The 14,173-nt window shown below is 42.1% G+C and overlaps 1 protein-coding gene and 1 long non-coding RNA gene across 2 annotated transcripts; one reads left to right on the top strand and one right to left on the bottom strand.

Annotated features, from left to right (window-relative positions):
* Positions 1-1,978: 1,978 nt before the first annotated feature.
* On the top strand, positions 1,979-4,139 carry LOC143509670 (uncharacterized). Its single transcript, XM_076998513.1, has 5 exons — positions 1,979-2,168; positions 2,355-2,639; positions 2,750-3,040; positions 3,569-3,724; positions 3,912-4,139. The coding sequence occupies exons 1-5, from the start codon at positions 2,108-2,110 to the stop codon at positions 3,941-3,943; spliced, it is 825 nt and encodes a 274-aa protein (XP_076854628.1). The 5' UTR covers positions 1,979-2,107; the 3' UTR covers positions 3,944-4,139.
* A 1,840-nt stretch (positions 4,140-5,979) lies between these two features.
* Positions 5,980-8,939, bottom strand: LOC143509669 (uncharacterized). Its single transcript, XR_013129722.1, has 3 exons — positions 8,667-8,939; positions 7,911-8,095; positions 5,980-6,358 (listed from the first exon to the last, which is right to left on the bottom strand). It is a non-coding gene; the product is annotated as an uncharacterized LOC143509669 (long non-coding RNA).
* Positions 8,940-14,173: the final 5,234 nt, after the last annotated feature.

Genomic DNA, 14,173 nt, shown 5'->3' with positions numbered 1-14,173 from the left:
TAAATCATCCAACGGGCCGGTTCCCGTTATGTTTGACATGCCTGGTCTACAGAGTTCAATAGCAAAACGAGACGAGCCATTGGATAAATGCTGGGCTTTGTCCCGCCCACCGGACGCTTAGCGTCTCTGGGGGTCTGAGGGGTAGTGGGCCGGCCTCGGCTGGCCCGGACGCTCAGCTTCTGCATGATGATTGGATGATCTATCTGAGGCTGAGGCAGTGTTTGGAAACTGACTTCTATTAGGGGTGGGCGATACTCGGAATTTTGGTATCGATACGATACCGATACGATACTGGTCAGTATCGCCGATACCGATACTTCCAAACCGTTGGGGGGGGGGGGGGGGGGATACTTTTTACTTTAAATTATAATCCATTAATATAATAATTTATATTAAATTATATATATTTTTGCTGATGCTGGTCCAGCATGTCGCGTGCCAGTGATTATGCCTGTGATTAATGGTGGCACGCATGCCATAGGTTGCCGACCCCTGCTGTAGACGGTCAACCAGTTTCAGCTGTGGAAAATTCAATTAAAACAGGCGAATACACCACAATTAAGCCAACTACAGGAAAGTCTGATGTATGGAAGTCATATTCCATTGTAATTAATGGAGAGGGAAATCGGCTTGTTGTGATTGATATCAGAAAGTGTTGGTGTACGTCACCTGACAGCATGTGTTTGGACTGTGGTAAGAAATGGGACAGCGCGATCCATTGCTATATTGCTGTTTTAATAAATACATAAGAAAATTTCAAGTACTAAATCTAATTAATTCAATTCATATTAAGATTGCGGGCGGGGGCGACAGAAATGTGTATGTGGCGGGCGGGTGTGGGATTAAAACAAGCAATTTTTTGGCCGGTGCGGGCGGGAGCGGGACTAAAACAAGCAGGTGCGGGCGGGAGCGGGATTAAAAAAGCAGTCCCGCGCAGACCTCTAATTTTCGCCATGGTATCGATCCGATACCGATCCTCACCTTTGTATCGATACTATCGATATAAATATCGATCTGCCCACCCCTAACTTCTATCACTCTTTCTGACTTCTATCGCAGTTTCTGTCCCGCGGGTGCTGCTGAAAAGGAATGGAGGGTAGAATTTACGTATAAATAAACCGACACATTTTAAGATGTAGGCCGAAATTGAGCTTCCCCTCCTTGAAAGACCAGCTTCCGCCACTGGTATCAACATAATTCAAGGCGCGAAATTAATAATAAAAATAATAATAATAAATTTTATTTAAAGCGCCTTTCATAAACACCCAAGGACACTGTACAGATAAAATCGGAGAAAGGTCAGGTACAGCAGTAAATAATATAAAACAATTAAGAAATGTTAAAAGCAGTCTGAAACAGAAGTGTTTTCAGCTCAGATTTGAAGGTCTTGAGTGAAGTGCAGGAACGCAGGGAAATGGGGAGCGAGTTCAATTAACGGTGTAACTGTCGGAGCTCAAAGTTAATGGACACAAAAACACCAAAATGCCACGAAATTTCTAGAGAACATTTAAGTTTATTTCAATTGGCAACCTTTTCTTGACTGCTAATAATGTAAATATAAGGCTGTTTACATGGTAGTGATTCGCCACTCAGAAGGGCTCAGAAGATTAAATGTGTAATTCATTTTCGGATCGTATGTTTTGATCTGTGGAAAAAGCCCCATGTTATAATAAACCATTATACTATACCTGTGGAAGGTGTTCTTGCCTTCATCTGCAGTCTGCCTTTAGTCTTTCAGCGCAAGGCAAAGTCAAGTGTACATTTTTGAGAATTGCATGTCAAAACTCCATCTAAAAAAAAAAAATTCTGGAAGTTGCATAGAAATATGAATTTGTATACTTAAATAAAAGAAATAAACACCATGAAAATGAATACAAACATGCTAGTTTTATTTATCCTAACATAAAATGTATTTGCTAACTAAAGCAAAACTTTATTATAACCTTATTGATTGTTCTCCTTTCTCCTCTGTGCAATACTGACTGGATTCTCCTGTTTCCTCTGTGCAGTACTGACTGTGTTCTCCTGTCTCCTCTGTACAGTACTGACTGGGGTCTCTTGTCTCCTCTGTACAGTACTGACTGGGGTCTCTTTTGTCTTGTCAGTCATGCTGTCCTGCTACAGGTGTCACTGTGCCCTGCTGTTAGTTCTGCTGACAGTCACCACTGGTAGGTGTACTGAACTTGTTCTTTGTGGTAATTTTTGTGTGCAATGAACTTTCTTTAACTTTCTTTGTAGTAATATGAAAATAAATTTAATTGTTAAATGATCACAATGGAAAATATATACATTGTAATTCATTCTTATTATTTTTAACATCTGAATTTTTAAATATTTTAATGTTTGTCTTTCAGGCTCTTTCCCTTCAGTGAAGGTGAATCTTCATGATGCTGCTACTCTCACCTGCAGTCAGTATTCTGGTCTGGTCACGTGGACTGTGATCCATAAACCACGTGACATTCTGGCTCAGTGTGACCAGATATCCTGTCAGTCACAGGAGGGATTTAACATGTCCCATGATGAGTACCTGAAGGGAGATCTCTCCCTCAACATCACTGATGTTGATTACACTAAGAGGGGCTGGTACACATGTACCTGTAATAATAAAGACATCTGTGATGTGAGTCTGCAGATAGAGGGTCAGTGTCCTCAGCTTATTACCCAGTTAATACAGTAGAATTATTACAGTAGTTACATGGTCAAAGATACTGTTTATTATAATGAATTTCCCAATTTATTTCCTCAACAGCCTTGAATTCTTCAGTAAAAACGAAGCCTGGTGATTCTCTGGTCCTGGATTTGCCCATATCAGAGCCAGTGGAGGTGATTTATAACAGCACAGATGCAGCTGCTCCCTCTAGTGAACAGATTTGTACAGTGCATGAACGCTCACTGCAGTGCAAAGATGAATACAGTCGGAGAGCGTCACTCATCTCTGTTGTTGAGCTGAGAGGAACAGCACCATCTGATAGTGGAGTTTACACCATCCAGGACATCAAAAATGAAGAAGTCATTCATACATACACAGTTATTGTGGAAGGTAGGTGTTTTGGGCCTTTGTTTATATTTACATTTACATTTATGGCATTTAGCAGACGCTCTTATCCAGTGCGACTTACAAAGTTCTTTGCATTCGATCACAGAATTCATCCTAGGAAATAGTACGGATAGGCCAGAATTCAAGATACCATTGAGTCAGACTACTACTAAACTACAGGAGTCAATGTGATTACCTAGTGTTTTGCAAGTTAGAGATTTGCCAAGAAGCACAAATAACCATAGACCAACATACCACTTGCCGTTGTTCTTTAAATTGTATCAGCTGAGTTAGTGCTCTGGTAAGAACTAAACAAACAGGTGGGTCTTCAGTCTACGCTTGAAGACAGCAATAGACTCTGCAGTCTTAGCAGCTAATGGAAGATCGTTCCACCATCTTGGAGCCAGGACAGAGATATATTTGTATATATTTGTTTCTGTGTGTGTTGCAGAAGATCACAAGATCTGCTGTGTAATATTTTAATACAGATTTTATAAATAAATCTCCAAAATGTGAATGTATATGTTGTAGAAGACCAGCTCCATCCAGACAGAGGGCAGGGAGTCCCTGTACCAGTGTGGGTGTGGACTCTGATGGGGGTACTGGTGCTGCTGCTTATGGGATCAATGGTGATGAACGTGTGGCAGTGGAGAACCAATCAGCTCCAGAAGAGAGTGGACAGAATTAGTAAGTACAATTGGAGACCAGAGAATGGAGATCAAATTAATGGAACCATTAACAATGACCAATATGGAGATCACACAAATGGACAAGATCACAGAGCAGAGGAAGACCTTGTTATCTGACCAGAACCAGAAGTCTCTCTCTCTCTTACTAATCTGTTGTTCTTATTGTTCTTTTTGTTTTTATTGAGAAATTAAAACAAATAATTTGCCCAATCTGTGACCTGCAATCCAAGAGAGTCCACCTGTCTGAGAAGAACAGTAGAACCTTGTGGAGGTTTTAACAGTCTGGACCAGAGATTGGGTTTAACACCACAGAAAACCCTCCTCTCCTCTTTTTTGAAAAATAATCTAAAGTTATATACCGGTATATGTCTCCTTTATTTTCCCCATGACCTCATTTATTTACTTTTTTAACAGTATTTGCGTAAATGTTCCATGCTTGTAGTTATCTTTATGTTCTTTAAGCATTAATAAATGAAAAACAAATTTCAATTTCTTTTTCATGTTGATATGAATAACGATCTGATCCGTGACTCAAAAATTGTGAAATTGTGTATTTTAAAATTAATCATACATTGGTAAGAAAACATTTTCTGCTTAAAAAAAATCACCTGACCTTGGTAATGCCACATCCACTAGCTCCTTCACGTCATGTCAGAGCCCATTGTCTACGAGCTGTGCTCTTTCACCCACCCACACATGCTGAAGCAGCTCATGGCGTGAACGTCCCTGGACCTACAGAAACATGTCTTTATATTACTCATCTAGAATATTTGATTACTAGACTGTTTCAGAAGGACAGAGGCAACCTTTTTTATTTAAAGTTGTACTAAAGTTGCACTAAAACAATGAACAGTGTACTAGTCAGATTTAATTAAAGGCGATTATTGCAGTTTACGTCTTAAGTGTATGCATTTGAAGAGATGCGCATTTATTATTGTCATGGTAGGCCGGTCCCAGTCTCAGATGAAGATCTCCACACACACACACCTCACTCATCTCACTCACTCCTCCCTCCTTCCTAATCACCATCATATTAGCACTCATGTCATTATCATCTGCACCTGTTCCCTCTATGTCACCTATTTAACCCCACAGGCCCAGACATCCAGTGCTGTGCATTGTTCTTCTCTGGATACGTTTGTGACAATACGTACTGCATGGGCTAATAAATGGGTGCCTTCTTCAGTACTTATAGACTTATTACGCTACCTGCGCTTTGCTTGAGCACCTTTTTTGTGTACTGCTCCATTGTGCCATTCTTTTGTTGTGATTCCCGCTATAGACAGTAAAGATGTGCCTTTACCCGCCTCGCGTCCTGCTCCTTTATTGACAGTTATTTTTAATACTTTACCTTATACCACTGTTTGTCACAATCATTAGCTCTGCAGTCAACATCTACCATCATGGTCAGCGTAGCACTTCCTGTCTTGATGCTGTCATTTATTTTATATATATTTATATTTTTATATGATTATATTTTGGAAACATTTTGGGATTAAGCAAAATACAGTATCAAATCTTCATTAAAAAAGCACATTATTTCTTTATATTCTCTAAAATAAACATATTTGCAGCTTACACACCTGATACTGCAAAAATACACAGCAGGTAGCAACACTGATCAATATCAAACAGCCTGGCATGCCTGGCACCTCGATGTTGAGCGGAGAGTGAGTGTGATGTGCTCTCCTGAAGTCAACAACTATTTCCTTGGTCTTGTCCACGTTCAGGTGAAGGTTGTTGTCTTTACACCAGTCTGTCAGCCGCTGCACCTCCTCTCTGTATGCTGACTCGTCACCTTTGCTGATGAGACCCAGCACTGTTGTATCATCGGCGAACTTAATGATGTGGTTTGAACTGTGTTTTGCTACACAGTCATGAGTCAGCAGGGTGAACAGCAGAGGACTAAGAACACTGCCCTGGGGGCCCCAGTGATGGTGCTGGAGGTGCTGTTCCCGGACTGACTGGGGTCTCCCAGTGAGCAGAGCCGTATAGAGAGAGAGTCGCGACAACGGAAGTTCAAAACGCTTGATGGTCACGTGATTCACGGAGGCTTCAGATAGTTCCAGGAAGTTCAATTTGAGCGCATAAACACACAGACAGAACTGCGATTTGCGGATTATTCTGAACATATGGCGACCAACTTTAGGCTAATTTTAGAGCATATTGCTTGTGTTTTTAATACACACTTATTTACAGCAATTAATTCATTAAATAAATCTCTAATAATCTCAAATATTAACATCATGTCAAGCAGTTTTTCTGTGTCTTTTCCTCCGTGTTGTTTGTGTAGTGTCCACCATGGTTTGCTGTGTTGCATGGGGATGCTCCAATCGAGCAAAAATGTATGGTTTCCCCACTGATACTGAGAGGAGAAAAAAATGGTTGTCTCAACTAAGCAGTAGCAATCTTACCCTCACTAAAGATTACAACAGCAAATATATATGTGAGGTAATCATCAAACACTGCATTTGCACTTTTCACAATAAACACACTATTGGAAAGCTTAAGGCATCATTTATTAAAATACAGAATAGTGAACAAAAAAAATCAAAGACTCCAGACAGACTCGGGTGCAGGGTGAGGGTGCTATCTAGTTGCAGGCTCCATTGAATCCCCTATGGTTCTTTGGCTTAAAGAGAGAGAGGAGAAAAAGACAGGAGAAAATTATTATTATGAGTATTGATGTGATATGAATTTGAACTTGCACATCCTTGGTTGTTTTTTATACGTGTAATGAGTGTCAGGGCCGGCCCTTCCATTAGGCGATACAGTATAGGCAAATGCTAGGGGCGCCGGCTGTCCAGGGGGGCGCTCGCGTGCATGCGTTATTTATTTATTTATATCTATTTATTTATTTATTACAAATGAACAATTCATTAAAAAACAGCAAAGTCCACATAATCACAACTTAATTGTTTAATAATATTAGTCAAATTAATAATTATAATAGCACACGAGACCCATCACCCGCGCAGCCCCCTCCCCCCGCTCGCTCTGCGCACCTCGTTACTGTTTCTCTGTTGGGGAAAAAAACATCGCCACAGAGTGAGTGACATCTCCCCGTAAAGATGTCAAAAAGACCGAAGTTCTCTGGTGCCCAGGGGAGAAAAATGAGAGGAGGAAGAATCCAAAGGTAATATAATATGGAGAATTACACTATACTGTATGTTGTACTACTTGAATGGTGCTTCGTTTTAATATGAGAATGCATGTTGATGTTTTTCCATCTTTGGCGGAGAATTTTTATAAGCAGATCTTACACACTGACTCATATTGGTTTGCTGGCTCTCCCTTTTAAAAAATGCAGCCAATCTGTAGCAATGGTATTTTTCTTTGAAACTAGTTCAAAGTTCAGTGAGCTCCAACTTCTGACCCCACCCACAGATCTTTTTAATGAATGCGCCAAATTTTTCAAAGTACATATTTGGCACGTTGCGTCACGTCACGTGGTTAATATACTGCCACAATTTTACAATACTGTCATCATACTGCCCAATCCTAGTAGGTGCTTAGCTCAGCAAGTTTTTAAAATAAATATATATTAAAACACACCTATACTCCTCTGTTCCTTTCAGATGCAATTTTGAAATATTTAAATCCTGTTTCTACACATCCTGGTCCACCAGAAGACGCATTCTCAACCTTATCACCTTCCAGTGAAGCAGCATTACACCATCATATCCCTCCACCTCAGTACACCAATATTTATTTATTATTCATATTTACACCATCATATCCCTCCACCTCAGTACACCAATATTTATTTATTATTAATATTTAAAAGTTGTTCTCTGCACTACTTTATCTAAAATAGTTTTAAAATATTTTTTGAGCAATATATTTATGGTTATACTGTAATATTTATAATTCATTTGGTTTTTATTTGTTTCTTTAATTTAGATTTTACTGTTTTACTGTTGTTTTTGTTCTAAAATAAAAAATAATTTTTTTTTTTCAAAAACATAAAGCTTTGCGGTGTCTGTGTGAGTGTAAAAACCTGATGATTGATGATGCAGGGGGCGCCAACCAAAATCTCGCCTAGGGCACCACATTGGTCAGGGCCGGCTCTGATGAGTGTATACATATCCAGTAAGTGTTCTCTAATACTGTGTATTCACCCACTATGGGATATGTATATGGGTAAACAAAACTGAGTTGTCATGTGTGAGGAGTAAACTCACATCACTCTGCAGGCACATTTTGAGGCAGACCAGTTCATCAGAACCAAACAGGGCAAGACTAGGCTGAGAGCAGATGCTGTTCCCACCATTTTTGTGCATCGCCCCGCACTCAGAAAGAGGAAGCCCCCTGCACTACGATGCACCACTGGACCTGTAAAGACAGGGCCCATAGCTGCTGATCACAGCTATAATGTTGACACAGGTATAATAAGTATAATAAGTATGAACTCCTAATAATTATATTATTTCTTTAAGTGATAGAATATTTAAAATCACACTAAATAGTATATGTCTTTTATATCCAGCAGTTTCAAAAACTGAGTAAATACGTTAATAAAATAAAATAAAAATAAATAAAACGAAATAAAAAGGAAAATAAAATAAATAAAAGGATAAATAAATAAAATAAAAGGAAATAAAATGTTAGCTGGTACTCCAAAATGGATATCCTCATTTCACCTTCTCGACCCAACACACTCTACAATCACACTCAAATGTTATATTTAACCAATGCTACCCCGCAAAAACATCGCGTTTAGGTGAAATGGCATTAAGAGAGGAATTTACAATTAATAGGCTGTCGGTCGTTAATGTGAAATCTCGCTAACCGTCGTCTTAGAATAGATTTAGTTCCCTAAATCTGCTTATTAAGAGGTGGATAATTCACTAAAATGCTTTAATTTACATTTTAATGCACATGTTAATTTGATTCTGATGTCCTTATAATACACAATCTGATTTTTTAAGCGTACTAACCTGTAAAAGTGTATCCCAGATGGTCCACTGCTCCAGTTTGACTGCGCTGCTCGTATTTGCTGCTAACTTCCGGGAACTATTGACAGGCTCCACGATCCGCCATTGCTGTAAAAAAAACTGCTCCATTGGAGTGAACGGAGTTGACGCGACTCTCTCTCTCTTTAAGGCTCTGTTGGCACTGAAGCAGGCTCAGATGTTTCTTTCATTTAAATAAAGCTTGTAAACACATGCACGCACACACACACACACAACAGATTATATGTAATGACTTGAATAAACAGAGATCCAAACACCAGAGGCCCTTTATTTTCTTCCACATATACTGGAAGAACAGAGGGATAACTGAGGGTAGACCACACACACATAATTAGGCACACGAATATGCACTTTGCATATGCACAGGGTTGAACTCCCTTAGTGGTGAGTGTAGGGGTTGCCTGGGTGGTGTGTTACATTATATAATTTATAAATTACAAGAAACCATTTTGAAAATATCAAATCAATATCAAATCAAATTCAGATTGTAATCGGTCATGTTGGTGTGAAACAAATACACAGTTCAAAAAAATAAAGAGAACACTTAAACAACACAATTTATGTTACTTGGTGTCTAGTTAAACTAGTGACTGCTGTGAAAAGGGCAGCTGACAACAGGGGAAAGACTCTGTGACAGCTTGGAAAGACAGCTGACAAGAGGGAACAGACCCTAACGGTGCTGCCATGGGCTAGCAACTCATGGCAGCAGCCACCATGGTACCCATGTGTGTGCAACCAAGTAAGCTACATTGAGGAGTAAAAAAGCAATACCCCAAGAGTCAGCGAGAGCAGGGGTGGAAGATGACTCACAGGTGGATAACACGGTTACGGACTTTGGAACGGACATGACTACGAGAAGTGGGTTGAGCATACAGGCAGGCAGGGTGGTAGGGGAAAAGGCGCTGCAGACTTGCGTGTGTGGGTGGCGCAAGGTCACGTCAGTGAGAGGGCTGAGGATTCACCAAGGGAAGATGAAATGTTTGAGTGAAGGAGTGCAGGGGCCCCGCATTGAACAATACCTTGCACAGAATTGTTCGAGTCAGTCGGCTGAAGTCCAGCGGCAGGTTAGTTACCACAGTCCGCAGGATATCAACACCCTTGTTACTATAGAGGCCAACTCAAGCACAGGAGGTGGAGAGGAGGATAGCGGTGATGGGCCAGGTGTTAGTGGAAAGCAAAAGGGAAGAGAGAAAGGGTTAGGGCACAGATCGAAGGTTAAATGGCCTGGGGCAGGTGATAAAATGTTGTGGAGGAGTGTTAATGATGATTTGAAAGGGATGTTGGAAGGGTTAAAGGGAACAGCGGAAAGTACTGTAAGTTGAACAGGCTAGGTAAAGTTATCTATGATTATGGTGTTGCAAGATTTGGTGTTGTGCAGAAGAAAGGAATGAGTAAGGCGGTTTGTAAATCAAGGAGGCAGGTAGAAATAGGAAAACTTGTCAAGGAGTCAAGGTTATTGAGGAAGCAGTGGAAGCGGGGTGATGAGCAGGAAAGAGAGGGGATTGAGTTACTGCAAGACGAGTTGAAAAGTAAGTTAGGGAAATTGCGGAGAGCAGAAGCTATGAGGAAAAGAAGGAAGAAGAAAGAGCGCGCTAGAGAGGCATTCTTTAAGGATCCGTTTAGATTTATTAAAATGTTGTTTAGTCAGGAGAAGTCAGGGAGCCTAAACGTAGGAAAGAAGGAGCTTGAGGGGCATTTTCAGAAGGTGTACTCAAGGGAGGAAAGGACTAGTGAGTTGGAATTGCCAGCAGATATTCCGCCAGTAGGTGACCTACAGTGGAAGATGGATGTTAATCCCCTTAAGTGGAGCGAGGTACAGGATGTAGTGCGGTGTGCAAAAGCTGGTTCGGCACCAGGGCCTAATTGAGTTCCATATAGATTATATAAAAGTGCGCCAGATGTTTTGAAGTTGTTATGGAGGTTGATGATTATAGTGTGGAAGAAGGGGATTATCCCAAAGGATTGGCGAAGGGCAGGTGGTGTTCTTATTCCGAAAGAGAAGGATTCTGTAGCCATAGAGCAGTTTCGTCCCATAAGCTTGCTTAATGTGGAGGGTAAAATATTCTTTAGTGTAGTTGCACGTAGGTTGGCAGCGTTTCTGAAAAAGAATAAGTTAATTGATACATCGGTGCAAAAAGCAGGGATTACAGGTTTTTCAGGGTGTATAGAGCATAGTAGCATGATTTGGCACCGGATTCAAACAGCGAGAGCAGAGAGAAGAGACCTACATGTGGTATTCTTGGATCTGGCTAATGCTTTTGGTTCGGTGCCACATGCTCTGTTGTGGAAAGCATTTGAATTTTTTCAGATTCCAGATGAGATTACGAGGTTAGTTAAAGCTTATTTTGGAGACATTCAGTTTTGTTTCAGCACAGAGGAGTTTGTTACATCTTGGCAACGTCTGGAAGTAGGTATAATGGCAGGGTGCACAATCTCACCATTGGCTTTTACAATGGCAATGGAGGTGATTATTAGGGCTTCTAAGTGGGTTGTAGGTGGGGAGAGGCTGCATGATGGCACCCGGCTCCCACCGATTAGGGCATACATGGATGACATGACTACATTGACGACAACTGTTCCATGTGCTCGGCGGCTGTTGGAGAAGCTAGGTGATAATCTTAGGCTGGCTAGGATGAAGGTTAAACCCAGTAAGTCTAGGAGTGTTTCAATTGTGAAAGGGAAGTTGACACAAGAAAAGTATGTGATGGAGGGAGAAGTAATACGTCTATTCTGGAGAAATCAGTTAAGAGTCTAGGTAGGTGGTACACCGCAGCACTGAACGACAAAGAGCAGGTTGTAGAGTTAAGGAAGGAATTGGGTGAGGCTATTAATAGTATCGATAAGTCCTTTTTGCCAGGTAAATTAAAGTTGTGGTGTTTGCAGTTTGGAGTGTTGCCTTGTCTAAGGTGGCCACTAACAGTGTATGATATTCCAATGACTGAAGTTGAGAGGCTAGAAAGGATTGTTAATAAGGCTGTAAGAAAATGGCTTGGGGTTCCACATTGTCTTAGTAGTGTGGCATGGTTTGGGAGAGGAGTACTAGAACTGCCACTAACAAGCTTAGTTGAGGAGTTTAAATGTGCCAAGGTAGGCAGAGAAATGTTGTTGATGGGGTCGAAAGATGCACTGATCAAAGCAGCGGCACCAGTGACACGTACAGGAAGAAAGTGGAGTTCCCAAGAGGCAACTCAGGCAGCAAAGAGGGCATTGGAGCATAGAGATGTTGTAGGGCAGGTGCAAAATGGTAGGGCAGGACTAGGGTCAGGTGATACATGGAGGGCATTCAGCAAGGCCACATCACCTGAGAGAAGACGAATTGTGACTGGTTTTATTCGAGAGCAGGAGGAGGAAGTAAGACGGGCAAAAGCTGCAGGACAGAGTAAGCAGGGTCAGTGGATGAAATGGGAAAGTGTAGAGAAGAGGAGAATCACCTGGCGAGAGTTGTGGGCATTGGATGCGAGTCGTAAAAAGTTTCTTGTGGGAGCTACTGATGATGTGCTTCCAACTCCACAAAACCTTGGGCAGTGGTTAGGTGAGGATCCAACTTGTAAGCTATGTGCAGGAAGTGGTACATTGAAGCACATCCTGTCGGCATGCAAGGTGAGTTTGTCACAGGGACGTTATACATGGAGGCATAATCAGGTACTTAAATCACTGGCAGGTGCACTTGATAAGAAGCGGTTGGAAGTTAGTGGCATGCCAGTTGCTAGTTCCAATAGAGTAATTAGGTTTGTGTGTGAGGGGCAGCATAGCAAGGAGCCAGCACAGGTTTCAAAAGTTGGCGATAAGTGGGCTGATGCAAGAGATTGGAAACTGTTGGTTGATGTAGGCTGTAAATTGCAGGTTCCAGAGTGTATTGTTGTCACAAACTTGAGGCCAGATGTTGTGTTGTACTCTGAAAGTAAGAGGATAGTGTATTTCATAGAGCTAACTGTTCCATTTGAGGACGAAGTTAATGTAGCATATGAAAGGAAAAGGTTGAAGTATGCAGATTTGGTGGCTGAGGTAAGAGAGCGGGGCTGGCAAGCATATATTAGACCTGTAGAGGTAGGGGCTAGGGGTTTCGTGGCAAAGTCTGCCACAAGACTACTGGCTGAGTTTGGATTTAGAGGCTGTGTGATGAGAGCAGTGGTAAAGGAGTTGTCAGAGGTAGCTGAGAGATCTAGTCAGTGGGTGTGGCTAAGAAGGGCTGAGGGTAGGTGGGGTAAGGATAGTACTTGAAGAGATAAATTGTTTGGTGGGTGTGATGTTGAGATATGGGTAGGATTGTCACTTGGCTTTTCCGATAGCCGTCGGGTAGCAGGGTTGTTGGTAATTTTGCGATGGGCTACATTGTGAGCTTGGAGGGGGGTGGGTCTGGGACGCCAGACTCCACTGATGAGCCTTCTGGAGGTGTTGGGGGCTCAATTCATCGAAACACCAACGAAGGGAGGTGCCTTCCTGATGACCCCAAGGAAAAGCTTGCAAGGTATTGTGTGTGTCCATGTCACTTTGTTTTGAAGGTCAGTCCAGGTTTGTTTTGTGGTCTGAGTACTTGGCAGTTGAGGCAATGGACCATGAACATAGTGCGCTGTGCTTCTGGATCCTTGTCGAGCCAGTATCAGATTGTAACTGCTGCTGTGTTCTGTTCAAGCAACTAGTGTGTGCATAGGGTGTGTGAAATCTATCTTGTCCAGTAGTATTGTGTAGGTATTATTAGATCATGGTTGTTTAATACATCCTAGCCAAGCCTGTTGCATGACTCCGGATGTTAGGTGCAGGATTTATCATCTTCCTGTTTTATGTTACTCCAAGTCAACCACACTTCTGTGAAACCAACCTGTTCAGTTAGGAAGCAACACTGATTGTGAATCAATTTCACCTGCTGTTGTGCAAATGGAATAGACAACAGGTAGAAATGAGAGGCAATTAGCAAGACCCCCCCCCCCCCCCCCCCCCCATAAAGGAGTGGTTCTGCAGGTGGGGACCACAGACCACTTCTCAGTACCTATGCTTTCTGGCTGATGTTTTGATCACTTTTGAATGTTGGTGGTCCTTTCACACTTGTGGTAGCATGAGACGGCCTCTAGGACCCACACAAGTGGCTCAGGTAGTGCAGCTAATCCAGGATGGCACATCAATGCGAGCTGTGGCAAGAAGGCTTGCTGTGTCTGTCAACATAGTGTCCAGAGGCTGGAGGTGCTACCAGGAGACAGGCCAGTACACCAGGAGACGTGGAGGAGGCCGTAGGAGGGCTACAACCCAGCAGCAGGACCGCTACCTCCGCCTTTGTGCAAGAAGGAACAGGAGGAGCCCTGCAAAATGACGTCCAGCAGGCCACAAATGTGCATGTGTCTGCACAAACGGTTAGAAACCGACTCCATGAGGATGGTATGAGGGCCCGACGTCCACATATGGGGGTTGTACTAACAGCCCAACACCGTGCAGGACGCTTGGCATTTGCCAGAGAACACCAGGATTGGCAAATTTCC

The sequence above is a fragment of the Brachyhypopomus gauderio genome, chromosome 3 (assembly GCF_052324685.1).
Source record: "Brachyhypopomus gauderio isolate BG-103 chromosome 3, BGAUD_0.2, whole genome shotgun sequence".
Lineage (NCBI taxonomy): Eukaryota > Metazoa > Chordata > Actinopteri > Gymnotiformes > Hypopomidae > Brachyhypopomus > Brachyhypopomus gauderio.
This window is presented reverse-complemented; position numbering and strand designations above follow the sequence as displayed.

What these genes read in the sequence shown, in the direction of transcription:
- LOC143509670 (XM_076998513.1), top strand. Translation starts at nt 2,108, where the DNA reads ATGCTGTCCTGCTACAGGTGTCACTGTGCCCTGCTGTTAGTTCTGCTG. An exon ending in ATACACAGTTATTGTGGAAG is followed by an intron (nt 3,041 to 3,568) that starts GTAGGTGTTTTG and finishes TATATGTTGTAG; the next exon opens with AAGACCAGCTCCATCCAGAC. An exon ending in GAAGAGAGTGGACAGAATTA is followed by an intron (nt 3,725 to 3,911) that starts GTAAGTACAATT and finishes GTTTTTATTGAG; the next exon opens with AAATTAAAACAAATAATTTG.